Source organism: Echiichthys vipera (genome assembly GCF_963691815.1).
Source record: "Echiichthys vipera genome assembly, chromosome: 8".
Taxonomy (NCBI): Eukaryota; Metazoa; Chordata; class Actinopteri; order Perciformes; family Trachinidae; genus Echiichthys; species Echiichthys vipera.
Window position 1 is genome coordinate 26,879,256 of NC_139833.1, and position 18,123 is coordinate 26,897,378.

The window sequence follows — 18,123 nt, forward strand, 5'->3', positions numbered from 1 at the left end:
ATCATTTAAGTATTTTTCAAGCAAAGATATCACACAGGATCTGGTCCCAGCTCCTCAGCTGTGAGGATTTGCCATGTCTTTGTATTTGGATCATCAGTCAGACAAAACAAATTATCTCAAGCCGTCAACTTTGGATCTGAGAAATTATGATATTTTTCTTCACTATTTTCTGACAACTTACAGATTACATGATGAATAGATTCTTATATGGCAAATTAATCAATAGTGAAAATAACTGTACACCAACACTATTGACCATATCAGTGTAAACTTCAACAGCAGGTATTTATGATTCTGGAGATAAATAGTATCGCTATGGTATTTAAATAATGTGTTATCGGTGAACCATGGCACAGAGGTTTTTCCATCAAAGAGAACAATAAGCCTTTAGTTCACACATGAAAATATATAATATAATATAATAAAACTCAGCCTTCTTGGGAACCTAAGCATGCCCTTTGGTCAAAAATAATTTTCATATTGTGAGTCCACTGTGTGTGTGTGTGTCTGTGTCTGCATCATGGCAAAATGTGGTCCAGTAGACACCTGCTGTGGAGGTTTTGAGCTTATATGTCACAATGTGTTCATATATGGACAGAATGTGTCCCTGTGATAGCGCCCCAACCTTGCAAAATATAGTTCCAAATCTTTACAGGAAGTATGGAAGGGCCTATGGACTTAACATATTGCCCCATTACTGTATGACCCTGACCCAATTTCGCTTAAGACCATCTTGCGATGGGCGATTGGCAAGATGGTCTCTAGTTTCAGTTCAGTTCAGCATCCAAAGTCTTATTTATTATTTGGTGTCTGACTTTATGTGGATCATTTAAACAGTTCATATTTTGAATACAATAGATTAATTACAATATATACTTTTGGATGTTTGGTCATTGATGTAAAGAAATTATTTAAAAAAAAAAAGATATATTTCTCCAGAGTACATTTGTTGTATTTTATTCATGTTTTTAGAAAGCTTATCTGCCCTTTATAACATAAGAGAATGCAACTCACATAAGGCAATCACAGCAAGACAGCTGAGTGAAATTGCTGTGCTGTTTATATCATTTTTGACAATATAGGCAGATAATCACAGTGGAATTTACACCACAGCCATACAGTCTCTGAACTAATTAAGTCTAACTAAGAAAATCACATTGGCCTCTGGCAGAGATGGGAATTGTGGCTTCAACAAGTCATCTCCATGCCATGTATTTGTTCTGCTCAGTCACTGATCCAGGTGCATTTATTAACTGGCTCATCTCCCTGGCTGTAGAGCTGTGCTGATTGCAGTCAGCTGGTTCAGTGACTGAGCAGAACAAATACATGGCATGGAGATGACTTGTTGAAGCCACATTTCCTATCACTGGCCTCTGGCATCCATATTGTAGAGGAATGGTTTTAGAAAAAAACAATCCAGACAAATATTTCTCCATCAGTTTATGTTGGGAGCTGTATACTGGTTGCTGACGTGAAAGTCACAGCCCAGCCCCCGCTCTAATGTGACGGAAAAAGTCTCCACGTAAAGAAATAGCCTTCAGAGTGGATAAGCGCGGGTGCGCAGACGCATCAGGTGCGCACCAGGACGAGCTCCAAGACGCGCAGCGGCAAGACTGATACATGCTGTACAGAGTACATTAGATAGATTTGTTTACACATATTGCTATGTACTAATGTGAGATATAAGAATAAAGCGGGAAATTGATTTAAACCCTGAGATAAGCAACTAGAACACAGTGTCTGCAGGAGCGCTCATGAGACTCACCGGACCACAAACCCGTGCTCTTCAAACTATCATGAAGCAGCAGCAGATGCGGCGCACGGACCTCCCGTAGGTCGTTTTTGCAACGTTTGAAGTTCATCTAAAAGAAAAAAACAAACATGAATTCATCGGAGTCTGTTTGGCTCTTCGAAGAGCCGTGGAACCACAGCAGAGCGGAGGAAGACGACCAGAAACTTTTATTCGGGATCGGTACGGATAATTTCATCACGCTGCTAGTTTTCGGGCTCATCTTTACGCTCGGTGTGCTTGGCAACTCTATGGTGATCACCGTGCTGGCCCGGAGCAAACCAGGGAAACCACGGAGCACCACCAACATATTCATCCTCAACCTGAGCATAGCAGACCTGTCCTACTTGCTCTTCTGCATCCCTTTTCAGTCCACCATCTACATGATGCCGACATGGGTCTTGGGCGCCTTCATTTGCAAATTCATCCACTATTTCTTCACCGTGTCCATGCTGGTGAGCATCTTCACTCTGTCTGCCATGTCCGTGGATCGATACATAGCCATCGTGCACTCCAGAAAGTCCTCCTCTATCCGGGTGGCGAGGCATGCTTTTATCGGGGTGGTGGTGATTTGGATACTCTCTCTGGCCATGGCTGCGCCTGTCATGTATTACCAGAACATTTTTCACAGTGGAGAGAATCACACATTCTGCTGGGAAGTGTGGCCAGATCATAACCAAAAGAAAGTCTATGTCGTTTGCACGTTTGTTTTTGGTTATGTGTTGCCCCTGCTGCTGATTTCCTTCTGTTATGCAAAGGTAAGGAAAGCTATTCATAAGGGTTTGGGAATAATTGGGCATGTATGAGCCATCGTAAAAATATATCTGACTTCTATTCCCTTGATTACAGGTTTTAAATCACCTGCACAAAAAACTAAGAAATATGTCCAAAAAGTCAGAGGCATCAAAGAAAAAGGTATGTATTAAGCTGTATTTTTGTCTCTTTTGGAGTATTGGGTGTGTTATGGATTATTTGATTATTGATTTTTTTTAAATCACCTTTATTTAGCCATGGTCCCATGGAGATATACTATCTCTCTCTTCCTCCAGGGAGTCCTGGTCATGAGCAATTTCACATAAAAAAACAAATAAAGTTGACATGTTAGAACAAATAAAAGACATAAAAGCAACACAAGGGAAAAGGAGAGAACATATCCATAACACATTCAATCTAAGTCAAACACTATGTAAAACAGTAATTCCTTCAGGCTAGTTTGTAAAAGACCTTCAATGTGTTCAATGAAGGGATTAGTTCTGATGTAATGATGTTTTGCAGTGCATTCCATGGTCACTGTGCATATAAAGCCGTTTTAGTGAGCTCTGAGCGCACCCTGCTATACGTTAACAAACTTGTCTGACTGTAATCAGTAAAAACCACTGAATAAACACTAGGTAACATATAGACAGATGGGTGACTTGTTACCTGTTGACTTACAGCCGAACTACATCCATTTGCAGAAGTGAAAATAATAAACAATGTGACTTTGAAACTGCACAGTTTTAAGGTCTGTATAATAACCAAAATCATCACTGAAAACATTCATTATATAATAAATTTTTACTCATAAGTGACCACCTGAACCGTACAGAATCTGAACGGTATTTGCCATTATGATGATGATGATGATGATGATGATGATGAAAGGATGTCACCAAATAGTATACTGAAATGCCCTCAATCTTTTTAGATGTGTGCATTTCAGGGATGCAGCAGCCTTTTCTTCTGTCGACATGTGGTTTGACTCAGCAGGGGTCAGTGTTCTTGGCCTTTCAGAAGATATATATCACAGCTACACTGACCTACAGTCAGCGAGGGACTAGTCTGCCTAGACCACATGCTGCATACCATTTCCTCACATTCAAAAGGCATTCTAAGGGAAACTATTTCCATTATCTCTTTTGTTCCATAGAGCCAAAATGATGAATGAATGAATGAATTAATGTTATAATAGTATTAACTGGCACACTTCAGCAAAGTAGCCAAAAAGCGATGTGCAATCAAACCACCATCTAGCCTTCATTATTCTTGGTGGAGGTCATTAAGCTTCCCTGAGAGCCAGTTATCTGCTGTTGCCAGCTCGATTGTGTGTGCGTGAGTGTCTGTCTGTCTGTCTATTGTCCTTTACTGCTGGTCAGTTTAGCAGCACGATTTGATAACAGCCTTTTGCTATGAAACCCAGAGTGCAGACTGCTCGTCTGCTGGGAGGGAAGGAATTGATGAGAATGTGAATGTGTTTTGATGTCATCTCATACATGGTTTATTGCATAGGGATAAAACAGGAATTTGACCTGTTCTGATGATTTACGGTGCTCACTGTGCAGAGTACTGATCGAGGATACATGGAGGAAATGTTGACACGGACAACTCTGTGACAAACAGTGCATTAAAGTGATATATAAATGACCTTGCTACTGTTAAACTATAACTAATTGACTTAACAGACTGTTTGCACACACAAATAAATGTAAAGATATCAAAATGAAACATGCAGACTTACTTTTCTCTAGATATACGAGTATGGTTCTAGGGCCAAAATCTATGTTTTCTTGGCAGTATGTCTCTGTTGTGTCCAGTGTGTGTGTCAAGGAAAACACAGTCAGACAGTAGCACAGAATAATAAACAGGAAGCATAGTCAGTATTCTTAAACACTTTATAAACCAATTGTGTACTTTGAAAATGATTAATGTCAAAAAATATGATGGCATGAATATATGAGTTTAAGGCGCAATAATACTGAGCTTGGTGGATTCATGCAGCACTTAAGTGCGAATGTCCCCCCTCCTTTCTCCTCTCACATACTGCATCAGAAGATCCGGGCCAAGGCAAGATTGCTTCTTACTTATACGCCATCAAGTCATATTACAACACACGCGTTGATTGACGTCATCGCAATGCGTCACTTTGTTTTTGTACAACATTGAACACATATCTTGGTTGGGTTTTTAGCCACAGTTTTGTCCAACTGTTACTGAATATTTTTATCTGACTAAATCTTCAGTAAACATTCCATCTCCGAATCAGGCCTAGTCCACACGAACACAGGTATTTTTTAAACCAAACTTTTACGGCCCCCGGTTAAAAAAATCCACACCACCGGTGTGATAAAAAAATATCTCTGTCCACATGAAACAAGCCTGTGAATGTTCTCATTTGTCCAGGTCATCGTTATCCCTAAAGCAATTTCAGTCAAAGGCAGCTGGACTTGGTTATTTGTCTTGGAAGATGTTTCACCTCTCATCCAAGAGGCTTCATCAGTTCATTTACGCATCTGACCAGGCTGGGACTGGTCCAATTAAGTGGTGTGGAGATCCAAGTATTTAACCTCTCACAAGGCCGATGATGTCACTGGAACCCTTTGTGCTCCAAGTGCCAACGACCATCATTAGAGTGGCAGTCGTTGGTGGGAAGTTGGTTTGTACTTCGTTAGTGCTCTATTGAGTCTTAACGACAGTCGTTGGAGTCACAGGAGGCCATTAGTGAACAGTTGTTCTTTGAGGTTAGATTGTTGAATCTCCTGAGAAGGGATGAAAGGGCGGCATTGTAAATTGGAGATAAGTTGTGTCTCAGACCTCCTCCTCTGTTTAGCGATTATTTCTCTACTTTTGCATATATGGCTTCTTTTACTCCTCTTTCAAACCATCTGTCCTCTCTGTCCAGGATGTGGACATTGTTGTCAACAAATGAGTGGGCTTTCTCCTTGAATTGTAAGTGGACAGCAGAGTCCAAGCCTGAGGAGTTAGCTCTCCTGTTTTGGGCCATGCGTTTATGCTGTGGTTGTTTTGTTTCTCTGACGTAGAGATCTTATGCATTCCTCGTTGCATTGGACAGCATAAACCAGATTGCTTTTGTGGGTGTGCTGTGTTCTGTCCTTGGGATGCACTAGTCTCTGTCTGAGTGTGTTACTGGGTTTGAAATACACAGGGATGCAGTGTTTGTTGAAGATCCTCCTGAGTTTCTCTGATACCCCAGCCACATACGGAATGACTATGTTGTTTCTCTTGTTTTGTTTTTCTTTCTCAACCACTTTGGTTTCTAAAAAGCAGCTGCCGTTTTCACAAAGGTCTAGCTGGGGTAACCACAAGTTGTGAGGGCGCCCTCAGTTGCTTGTGTTCTTCTCCATGGGCCTGTGAGCTGGTGGGTACGTTATTAGCTCTGTGTTGCAGGGTTCTGATAGCTCAAAGCTTGTGTTCCAGGGGGTGGTGAGAGTGAAACAGTAGATATTGATCTGTGTGAGTGGGTTTTCTGTTTCAGAGGAGTGGAGGCTCCTGCCATTCTCCATATGGACGTCACAATCTAAGAAAGGCAAACTACTATCCTTGACATCTTCTCTAATGAATTTGATGTTTCTGTTCACTGAGTTTATATATTCGATAAAAGTTGGCACCTCTTTGGATTTGATTTTAACCCATGTGATGTCCACATATCTGAACCAATGGCTCTGGGTTATTCCTTTGAAGGAGTTCAAAGCCTTCACCAATATCCCCACAATAGGGGATACCAATGGCACAGCCGTGTTTCTGTCTGTAAAATGTGCCATTAAACTGGATATATGTGGTGTTCAGGCACAAATCCATAAGTTGGCAAATGTGGTCTGGTTTGAGATTTCTTCGGTTGTGTAAGGAGTTGTCCTGTGTAAGCTTCTCTTACTGTGGCCAAAACCTCTATTGGAATACAGGTGAATGAGGAAGTCCCGATGTAGGACACCATGGTTTCATCTTGATCCATTTTTAAGTCTATGGAGTTTTGGATGTGGTGTGGGGATGTTGGCAACCAGTGGTGCCAGCATATTGGCTATGTGCTTGGCAACGTTTTAGGTGACCGAATTCCTGCTGCTGACAATGGGCCTGAGTGGGGCCCCTTCTTTATGTATTTTTGGGAGTCCATATAAGCAGGGGGTTGAGTCCTGGGGATAGGGCCTGTAATATTGGGATATGTCAATGACCCCCTCTTTTTGTAGTTGCAAACTCTGGAACCTTCTTTTTGTAACCGCTGATAGGGTCTCGTTTCAGAGTTTCGTAAGTGTTAGAGTCACTGAGTAGTGCAGAGATCTTTGCCTGGAAATCAGTTGTATTGAGAACAACTGGAAGAGTTGTGATGTTGTGGTTTTTGCTCAGTGCCGTTACTGCTTTTTTTCTCCCCAATGGTGAAGTTGGACAGGGGGACCTTAGCTTGGGACAACGTTGCTGACACTTTTAACCTTAGGGGGCACTCACACTGTCCATTCGTACCGTGCCCAAACAGGTTTCACGGCTAAAGTCTAGTTCATTTGACCAGTGTGAGTACACGGCCACGGACCGTTTAGGAGAGGTGGGCTTTTGTAAAGCACGTTTGCAAATGTACGAGCACGAGCGTGCGCTCGTGTACGAGCACGAAGACTACGGCGGTTCTGACGTCATTTTATATGCGCCTGTTCGGACATAGAAAAAAGAAGGACAGACCATGCGCTGACATTTACAACAATGGCGGCGAAAGATTTACGCTGGTGTGATGCGGAGGTGGAGTGTTTACTGCAGAAGCGACGCATCGCGATGACGTCAATCAATGTGTGTGACGTGTTACAGCGTGATGATGTATAGGCAGCAAATAGGCAACTGGGCCTGGGCCGCGGGGGGAGAGGAATGGGGGGACAAGTACCCTAAAGCACGGGGCACGGTATGGACGGACAGTGTGAGTGCGCCCTTAGCTTTTCCGCCTCAGTTCCAGAAAGCCCAATCCTTTGATGACAACAATTTCCACATCCTGGACATAGTGGATAGATGATTTGAAAGAGGAGTAAAATAAGTCATCTATGGAATAGTAGAGAAACCATCGCTAAACAGAGGAGGAGGTCTGAGACACCCATTATCTCCAATTTACAATGCTGCCCTTTCATCCCTTCCCAGGAGATTCAACAATCTAACCTCAAAGAACAACTGTTCACAAATGTCCTCCTGTGACTCCAACAGCGGTTGTTAAGACTCAATAGAGCACATATTCTTCAAAAAAACCCACAACACCCAGAAATATCCTTGCTGCATCTATAATTATGGCAATTTTTCTCAGATTTTCTTCCTGCTCCAGCAGTGCAGTTAATTGCCATTCATGCAAAGGCCAAACACTTCACCTGAGCATTACAAAACCAATTGAGCCCCTTAGCTTCTTGGCTCACACCATACCATTCTTCCTCGTGCTTATGTCTTTTTTTTTTTTTAGATCTCATGCAGCTGAACAGACCAGGTTACAGCTTCAAATAGAGGAAATGGTTTGCAATATTAGTCAGTTTTGCTTGCTAATAGTGCTCAGCTATACATGTACATGTTTGTTTTTTACTCTAAACACAGAATACAAAATTGAATGGATGCAGAATCAACTAGGGTACACACGGATTGCGCACAAATCACCAAGGCTTAAATTGTTAAAAAAAAAACGAGGCCACTCACACTACATAACTACGGTGGCAATGTAAGAGGAAACGCCATGACAACATTTTTCTGTATTCATAAGGCTTTATTTTACCATTTAAATTTAATAAATACTGCTGCACATAGTAAGATTTTGTGACATTCTGCTGGCTTAAGGCTTTCAGGGAGTCAAAGTGTCAATCAATTATCCTGTATTTTGCACCCTGATCTTACGTCCAACTCTCATCAAGGAAGTGAATAAGCACATCTCCCAAACTATTAAAGTCTAAATTATGGTTGTTCCTGTTGAGAGCAGTGTTATTGAATAATGATGAGGTTAGTGTCATGTTAGCTAGCTCTTCTTGTGTGCTGTTGTAAAACATTAGTGGATATGTACAAGAAAGGGGTGTTTTTCACAAATGAATAATTACAGCAGGCCACACAGTGGAAAGTAGGGAATATTTGTTCAAATAAGTGTTAAATCAATATTTTGTATGTTTCACTCGGGTCTCTGCAGCTCACAACCAGGCTTGTGAAATGTTATGTCAGTGACAGCTGAGAAGAGCAAGGTCACTCCCACTGCTATTGCTAAATACATGCAGGCAAACTTCTTATCACCCCCTGTAGCTTTCAGGCAGCCTACAAAAGTCAAACAAGACACATTTCCAAAAACCTAGTTATTCTTCCTTAATTCTTTAATTTAAAATACATCCATTTATCCTCTGGATTTATGTCATGTTCGGATAGAGAAAAGCTGAAATGTTTTTTCCTCCTGATGTATGTTCTTGGGAATACCGGAGTGTTGGAGTTCATTTTCCTTGGCAAACAATAATGTTTTTACTGGATTGTCAGTGTAGAACCAGAGGTTAAAAGGCTGGTAATTAGTACTGTAGGTTTAGGAGTTTTCTCTTGATGTCATGAGTCCGTCAGGCATCCAGATGGAACACACAGATGGTTATGGAAAATGAATTTGGTCATCTTGGAATTGTTTAACAACATATTTAACCTGGAACAGGGACAGCTAACGACCAAACAGCTTTAGAAGCCAAACTGCTCGTCTTTGACAGAGAGGCTCATTTCAGTGTTACTACCCCAATCTGAGTGTTACTACGCAAACTGAATGAATCAACAGTGTCACTCAGCGACAAACTATCATTTCTTAGTGGCTTTAATAGTCATTTAAAGTAACATTGAAGGAACATTTCAAAATAATTGTGAACAGTTGTAATTTATTCCGCACATTTTCAGTACAATAATGCTTTTAAGTCCAAAAAATGCAACTCAAGACCAGTGAGCCAATAGGAAGGGTCCACGAAGTGAAGTGTATCAATTTAGTTAGTGGTCTTTCTTTTCCTCTAATAACTTCTTAAAATCAAATTTGAAAACTTTCCTAGAGTTGTTCCCCCGGCCTTGTTTGTTAGGTAACAACAACTAGCTGAACATTGTTCCTGAGTTTGTTCGCTGTAAAAGACAGACAGCTAAATCAAGCTAAAGTACAACTTGGTTGATGTGTGTTGCCATCCACCTGTTTTATGTCCATTTTTCAATTTGTGCAGAATAGAAATATCGAGAAGAAACGAAAAAGATGTAGCAGCACACAAAAGCGTTTGACCTGTGTGGAGTAATGAGAAGATGTTAGATGTTATGAGATGTTATGAGATGTTATAATGCTTACCTTTGTAACATCTTTATGAAACACTGATGGTAAAGTTATATTTTTAGGGTCTCTCTATGGTGGGCCTGGACAACACATCACTAAACACAACACCCTTTAAAAACGGAAGGGCCGCAACAGAGGGGTCGCGACCTTCAGCCTTTAGTCACATAGATTTTGACAAGAAACCGCTCCAAATGTTTTAATTTTTTTCCTGCAACCAATCGACCAATTTCATTTTCGTCTGCTAATGATTTTTTGGTCGACCAGTGTTTGCTCGATTATTTGGGGTCAGCCCTAGTTTTTACCTTTTAATGTGTTTTTAGTGTGTTTTTTCCTATAAGGAGAAAGGTCTGTCTTGTTCAAGAAGCTTTATTTATCCAGAGGGAAATTATTATTATTATTATTATTATTGTGCCTTAATATCTAGCTTTCATTACCGAACTGTGACACACAACAAGATGGATCATTGTAAACTATTATCTCAATGTCCCAAAAACATCTTGACAGCTTTTAATCAATCATTTGATGAATTGCATTGAGCTTCTAACAGCTTTCATCCAAACAGGATAAGTAGAGGCTGTGTGGCTCGAGAAGAGAGGCTGAAAGGCATGCATGAGTTTTGTCCTCCTGTGGTGATTCTGCTGTTTATATTAACTAACTGATGGCTCTTAGGGGGTTGAGATGAAGATATGAACGGAGGCTATCCAAACAAAGCATGGTTATTAGCATGCTGCTCTGTGGGAACCTGTCCCTGGCTCCTGTGTATGTGTATGTGTACGTGAATGTGTATGTGTATGGTCAGGCTGATATCTACGGCCAATATTGACATTTCATTTAACATTTTGGATATGGTTCACTCAGTGACATTTATCTCTGATGTAATTAAGGTTTATTGTAAAAGTGACCCATGCTAGACTCTACTGTGAGACTGACTTTGACATGATGGTCATGAAGCCTTTCATCAGACTGCCCAAACATTTCCACAGATGTGTTGTACATGCAGTTATTTATTTTGGTCTGAGATAGAAAGTTTGGAAAGCTTATTGACTTTCTTCTGAGTACATTCTACTATCCATTTTCTTAATATTTTGTTGGCCATTTGGAAGCAATGCAACATTGATATATCATCATTTTACTTCAGCTAACGTTATGTAGAAACAAAGCATCTGCATTTCCAAGCATCAAATGTTCCTACATTCACAATTTATAGAAGGAAACACTTTTCTCTATCAATCTGACTGACTACATTTTCAATGTTTTGCGTTTTTTTGGTACACAAACTCTGTGACTTCGCCATCATTAGTCTATAAACCCATTTTGTGTTGAAAGCTTTTGTCATTCTGTCAAGACATTTGGAACTTCAATTTGATATAATAGTGCAGCGGTCCTCAATAGGCCCCATCCGGCCCGCCGGCCGCCTATTTCTGGCCCCCGAACAATTATTCCTTCACCATGTGTTTTGGTTTGGGTCAGCACGTGTGCCCCGGGACTTGTCTCCATGCCAACGATACATAGACAGCTGGGTCAATCACTGCTGCGAGCGCAATTTTTAAGTTTCACTTTCGCTTTCGGAGAAGCTCGCATGATGATGTTTTGCCGGCTGCAGGAGACTCGATTGGACGAAAATGGCGTGTTCCAAGTTCAGTGCTAAAAGGAAAGTTGACAGTGAAAATCGACAGTTCAAAGAAGAATGGACTGAAAAATTTTCATTCATTCTACCTTCAAACAGACCGATGTGCTTAATATGCCAGGAGACGATAGCTGTGACGAAGATTTCCAATTTAAAACGTCATTATGAGACGAAACATAGGCATTTTGAGGAGACATTTCCTCAAAATTCTGAGGTTAGAACAACGAAAATAAATGCACTTAATTCATCATATCAAGCTGCAAGCAGGATCCTTGCCACTTCTATGACCCAGCAACAGGGCCGGAGTGGGACTCATTTTCAGCCCTGGAGTTTCATACCTCAGACCGGCCCACTTTAGATCACGACCTATTATATTAAAATAATGTAATTATAACTTTACATGTTAAGCATACAATAGCGCACTGTTCTCTAAAGCCTTGTAATTCCTACTGTAATTCTTACTATTACTAATGATCAAAAGTATAACGGGCCACTACTATCATTTGGGCATAGAAAGTGGTTTTATTGGAACTGATGCTTGCTTGTTCACACACTAGCTCATCTGTTTCTTCCTCACCACTGGCTCCTGGCTCTGCCTCTGACTCTAAATCATAAAAATGTTCATAAATCTCGTCACAAATCTCCCCTTTTTCAAGTCAAAAATTCAAGTCAGTTTCATTATTGTAGTGCTGAATCCTCTATCATCATCAATTGCAATCTGGGTCCAATCAGCTCTCGTTTACATCTTCATGCAGTGTTTGGTTTGTTTACAGCCTGCGCGCAACGTGATTCCCGGCCAAACGTTAGCGATTGGTTATGGCAGATCCAGAGTGGCACTGGGCAGATCCAATATTTTTAAATTTCAACAGACACCTGCCTTCCAAGTGAGTTAACGTTTATCAATTGAGTAGGTCCAGACTCTCTGTGCAAATGAAAAAGTACGAGTCTGGTAGGACCAGGCTAGGTCTACACCATACTCTTCATTATATTAATTCTAATAATATTCACTTAATGAGCAATCCTACCTGCACACTCTGGACCTGTGGGCTGATGGGTGGTGCTTGGTGATGCATCTTGTATCTGAGGGGCTACAAATCAAAGTTTGTGGCCAGTTATGTGGCGTTGCATCATAATATTATTTAAATTATGTAACGTTAGGTTAGACAGGCTATATGTTACAACTAGGGATACACCGAAATGAAAATTCTTGGCCGAAACCGAAAATGAGGAAACCAAGGCCGAAAACCGAAACACCGAAAGAAATTATTATGCCAATTATTAGTAACATTCAGGGTTGCCGCGGTATGCGGTATTACCAGTGGTTGAGGCCAACACCGAGTTATTTTGTATTTTTTTTTTTCCAGTAATAAAAAAAAAATCCGGTCTTGTGTGGAACGCGGAAGACCGGTTCCACACATCAACGCCGGTAAACAAACCCCGCGAAGCCCAATCCCTACGAGAGCTCCTCGTGCTACGGCCATCCGGAGGCGCACAGAGCTTTTGGCCGTGATATTATATATAAAATTATATTACACTATTATATGATCGTTATAAGACGCTGTCACCGAGAATTTGCGCGCTGCCAGACGCTGTGACCAAGTGTGAGAGGAGAGTTGACGATTTTTGCACATTTGGCTGCATCTGTCTCCAGGGCTTTTCTCTTTTTAATCCTCGCTTTTTCTGCGCCACCCTTGTTCTTTTTTTTTTCCATTTTGGGTTATTATTTTCCTTGTACATCTGTGGTTGGAGCTAGGCAAACACCACTGAAGTGTGCGGACTAGTGCACTACACGTACGTTACATCAGGCTGCGTCTGCGTCTGTTTCTTGTTGGTGGGCGTGCCCTTAACCTGCGTCCGCGTCCGCGTCCCAGTTTCATTGGCATGATCTAACAGACCGCCAGCTCCCTGATATGACCAGCGACAGCGGTAACAGCATACACGTGATACCCACTCCACTCAGTGCCATGACTGAACACCGGCACAAAATAAATAAAAATAATAATTGAACACCGGCCCTCGCGGCCCAAAAGTCAGACCGGCCCACCGGGAATTGTCCCGGTCCTCCCGATTAGCCACTCCGGGCCTGCCCAGCAACAGAAAGCAGCAGACACAAGATGCCATTTCTCTCATTAAGCAGTGTTTCACAGTGACACACTTTGAATGTAAAATAGTTTTTCATGACACTTTCATTCCTAAGATCTTGATATATTTGTTTACCAAAGGAATCTATGGAGGTGATGATTTTTTTTTGTTAAACTGAAAGGGACATTTGGTTTGATTTTAGCATGTATGTTAGGACAGAAATACACTCTCCCTTCTTATTTGTGGTTCTTTGTGATTATATTTAAAAAGAAAAGTGTTCTTAACCCCCTCCTGATACATTTGTTTTGGATTCATGACAGGGGTCATGTTTTGTTTTATTTAACTATTTATTTTAATTTATGTCAAAATGGAAATGACATTTTATTATTATTTTCGTATTTTTGTTGTTTTGAATAAAAATAACTTTTTTTTTTTTTAAATATTACAGTATTATTGCATGTGGCCTGAACGACCTCAATAAATGGACCTTTGAGTCATTAAAAAAATTCTTTGTGGCCCTTTAAGATTTGTATTTGAGTACCCCTGTAATAGTGTGACAATAAAAGATTGCATCTTGGAATATTTCACTTGCAGTGTCACTTCAATGAAGTGTTGGAACAAATAAATACAGAATTTGTTTGGAACATTGTCAAACTGTTTTTCTGAGGAAATGGAGTGTATTGGAAGCATTAGAATTGTTCACTGTAGAGTCTGGTAACTATGGCAGCCTCAATATTGGTCATCAAAAACCTGTATTAGTCAAATGAAATATTCACATTTATTCAAAACTTTACTTGAACAAGAGCAGCATTTCTGATTAATTTAAGACTCCTCAGTTTTTTATTTATTTATTCAATGGGAACTAATTAGTTTTGGAATAAATCCACTTCTTAGCTACACATTCAGTGGAGGGGCTCAGCAGGTCAGACAGCATGTAATTAGGTTTTGATGTCGACATCTTTCCATTCAGAGCTTTTAGCTGAACTGGTAGTCTTGCCTGAAGTAATAACATCCACCACTTATCTCGTTTCATAAAATCGGTTTGTACATTTTATATGAAATATATCTGGTCATCTATTTCAGTATATCATGTGCAATTGTATCTTATTTTTGTTACTTATATGAGAAAAGGTTCTAGCTGTTGTCCTATTGATATCTTACATACATTTATTTTAAAATGATATTATTTTCATTGTTAAATACGAAAAGACCCAAGGTTTTAACTCAGCAGGCAGCTGGTTTTGGTAAAAATAAACACTCAAACCAAATGCCTGCCCAGCACCACATGACAGATGGACAAGGTTAGTCACCCCTACATGACTCTGCTGCTGGCTGCCCTTCAACGACTGCCACTTTACCTCCTCCTAGTCCTCCTCCTTACGGACCCCTTACCTTCCCCTCAACACCCCTCACCACCTCACTTCACACCCACCTATTCCATCCCTCCCCTCTGCTCTACATCATGTCCTCCACAACCTGACGACCTCAGCCCTCCCCCAACGGACACCTCTACAGTGTCCTTCACACCTGACCTGGTGAGAAGACAGCTGACAAGACTCCAACGTGGCAAAGCTGCAGGCCCCGGTGGTGTATTTCCCAGGGTGCTTAAAGCCTGTGCCCCCCAGTTGTGTAAGGGCGTGATCACACTGTCCTTTTGGCCGTGGCCAAAACCGTTTTTTCAGCTAAAGCCTAGTACCTTTAAGCCATGTGAGTGCACCCGCTCCGCGCTCAACTGCGGCCAGCGGACCGTCCACGGCCCGCTTGAAAGAGGTGGGCTTTAGCGGAGCCATTTGCACATGTACGAGCACGAGCGTGCGCACGTGTACGAGCACGAGCCCTACGGCAGTAGCGTTATGTCCGCCTGTTCGGACATGTAAATAGAAGGACGGACCATGCGCGGACATTTAACAACAACAACAATGGTGGTGAAAGGTTCACGTTGGTGTGGTGCGGAGGTGGAGTGTTTACTGCAAATTTGGTCGGATGAAAATATTCAAAAACAGTCGACAAGACGCACAAAAACTCCGAGGTCTATGGAAAGATTTGTAAACAAAGCCACACACACGCGATCAATGCGTGTGACGTGTTACGGCTTGATGGCGTATGGACAGCAAGAAGCATTGGCCGAGGCCCTGGCAGTGTGAGTACAAACGGGGCTGGGGCGCGGGGGGGAGAGGGAGGGGGGACAAGTACCCTAAAGCCCGGGTCGTGGTCCGGGAGGACAGTGTGAGCAGACCCTAAGGTACTGAGTCAAGTCTTCCACCTGAGCCTGCAGCTCCAGAGAGTCCCTGTGCTGTGGAAGACCTCCCGCCTCGTGCCTGTGCAAAAGATGCAACATCCCAGTGGCCCTCAAGACTACAGACCGGTGGCCCAGACGTCCCACATCATGAAGACCATGGAGAGACTCGTCCTGGAGCAGCTAAGGCCTGTGGTCAGGCCCTTCACTGATCCGCAGCTATACAATTGGTGGCCCCCGGGCCGGATCCGGCCTGTGAGGGCATATTTACTGGCCTTTTGAGTAGAAGCCTGTGTGAAAAAGTAATGTCCCAGCCCCGCCTGGGTGTTGAGCACTGCATCCCCTACCTGCTGAACAGAGTCTACAGTCATCTGGACAAGCCTGTGAGCACTGTGAGAGTCATGTTCTTTGACTTCTCCAGTGCATTTAACACCATCTGCCCGGCTCTACTGGGTGAGAAGATGGCTGTGATGCAGGTGGAGGCCCCAATCGTGTCCTGGATTGTGGATTACCTGAGGGGCAGACCACAGTGTGTCACTCAGCAATAGTGCAGTGGCTGCATTGGAAAGGGGGGTGAAAATGAATACAGGACTGTTGTGGGCAACTTTGTCACTTGGAGTGAGATGAATCATCTGCAGCTTAACGTGACTAAAACAAAGGAGTGCGTAGTGGATCTGATGAGGGTGAAAATACCTGTGACCCCTGTCTCCATCCAGGGGGTCCCTGTGGACACTGCAGAGTAGTATAAGTACCTGTGGGTGTACTTCATTAATAAGTTGAACTGGACTAGAAAGCTGGACTCTACAAAAAGAGCCAAAGTGGACTCTTCTTCCCGAGGAGGCTGAGGTCCTTTAACATCTGCCGGACGATGCTGAGGATGTTTAATGAGTCTGTTGTGTCCAGTGCGATCTTCTTGGCTGTCACTTGCTAGGGCAGTTGGCTAAAGGTCGCAGACACCAACAGACTGAACAAATCGGGCAGAGAGGAGGATGCTGTCCAGGCTCCGGTCCATCCTGGACAATGTCTCCCACCCTCTCTACGACACACTGGCCCAGCAGAGGAGGACGTTCAGCAGAAGACTCCTCCTATATATATATATATATATATATATATATATATATATATATATCTTTATATATATATATATATAAACCTACGGTTAAATGCACATCAAACCATATTATTTGTCCGATATTTGCATTAAAAATTCCACAAAAGGCACCAACACAGCATGCATCCATCGTGGCAGTTTAGCATTAATGGACAAACAGCACTTACATGGCTGAGATTAGAAGTGTTGTTAAGGGTAGCAGAGCAGACAAGCAGCTAGCAGCTAATTTTAGCCTCCTGTGAGGCCAGCCACCTGCCACTCAAAGCAGCCACACCCTTAATTTTTACTAACTCCCTTCACTTCTAGTTGTTTCCTTTGTTTCCTAAACATAACCATAACGATCCACTTTCAGTCGCCATTTCACAGTCTTAAAAGAGGGTCATATTTTGTAAGATATCATACAAATCTGTCCCTGTGGTATTTTGTAAAATATCATACAAACCGGTTGCTGAGAATATGTTTCTCAAGGTGAGAGGTCAAGGGAGCCCTTTGAAAATGGCCATACCAGATTTTCTCTCATCAAAATTTAAAAACTTGGAGCATTATTTAGCCCCCTTCCAGACTAGCTAGGAACCAACCAATGGGACGTCTACAGTAGTTTCATATGATACCAATATCCCCACTTTCTTTAAAACTGCCTTTAGCAGCCAGCAGGCGTCATTTAAACGTTAATTGTGTATTTATTAAGTGGGTTGAAGTTTTAGTCCCTCTTCACAGGAATGACACAAGATGGAATAAGAATAAAGACTTACAGAGCAGCAGCAGAATGATAACAGAAGGAAAGCATGCTTTATTAATCTATCCTGAATAAGACATACACATGAGTAGCCTACAGCATTAACCTTTGACCTGATGGCACCGACTAAATCTCTCTCCTGCTTATCTCTGTTCTCTGTCCCCCATTTGTGGCTCCTAGACTGCTCAGACTGTCCTGGTGGTGGTGGTGGTGTTCTGCATCTCTTGGCTCCCTCATCACGCCATTCACCTGTGGGTGGAGTTCGGGACCTTCCCGCTGAACCAGGCCTCCTTCGTGTTACGGGTGGCCGCCCACTGCCTGGCGTATAGCAACTCATCCGTGAACCCGGTCATCTACGCCTTCCTGTCAGAGAACTTCAGGAAGGCTTACAAGCAGGTGTTCAAATGCCAGATTGGAACCAGTGACTACCCGCTCAACGACATCAAGGAGATCCGCAGTAAAGCGGACACTCCGCCCTCGACTAACTGCACCAACGTCTGA

At 42.2% G+C, this 18,123-nt stretch overlaps 1 protein-coding gene across 1 annotated transcript; it reads left to right on the forward strand.

Annotated features, from left to right (window-relative positions):
- Window positions 1-1,881: 1,881 nt before the first annotated feature.
- On the forward strand, window positions 1,882-18,123 carry LOC310950845 (galanin receptor type 1-like; the record flags this gene model as incomplete). The annotated part of the gene is made up of 3 exons (XM_083918851.1): window positions 1,882-2,547; window positions 2,639-2,704; window positions 17,803-18,123. The coding sequence occupies 3 exons, from the start codon at window positions 1,882-1,884 to the stop codon at window positions 18,121-18,123; spliced, it is 1,053 nt and encodes a 350-aa protein (XP_083774977.1).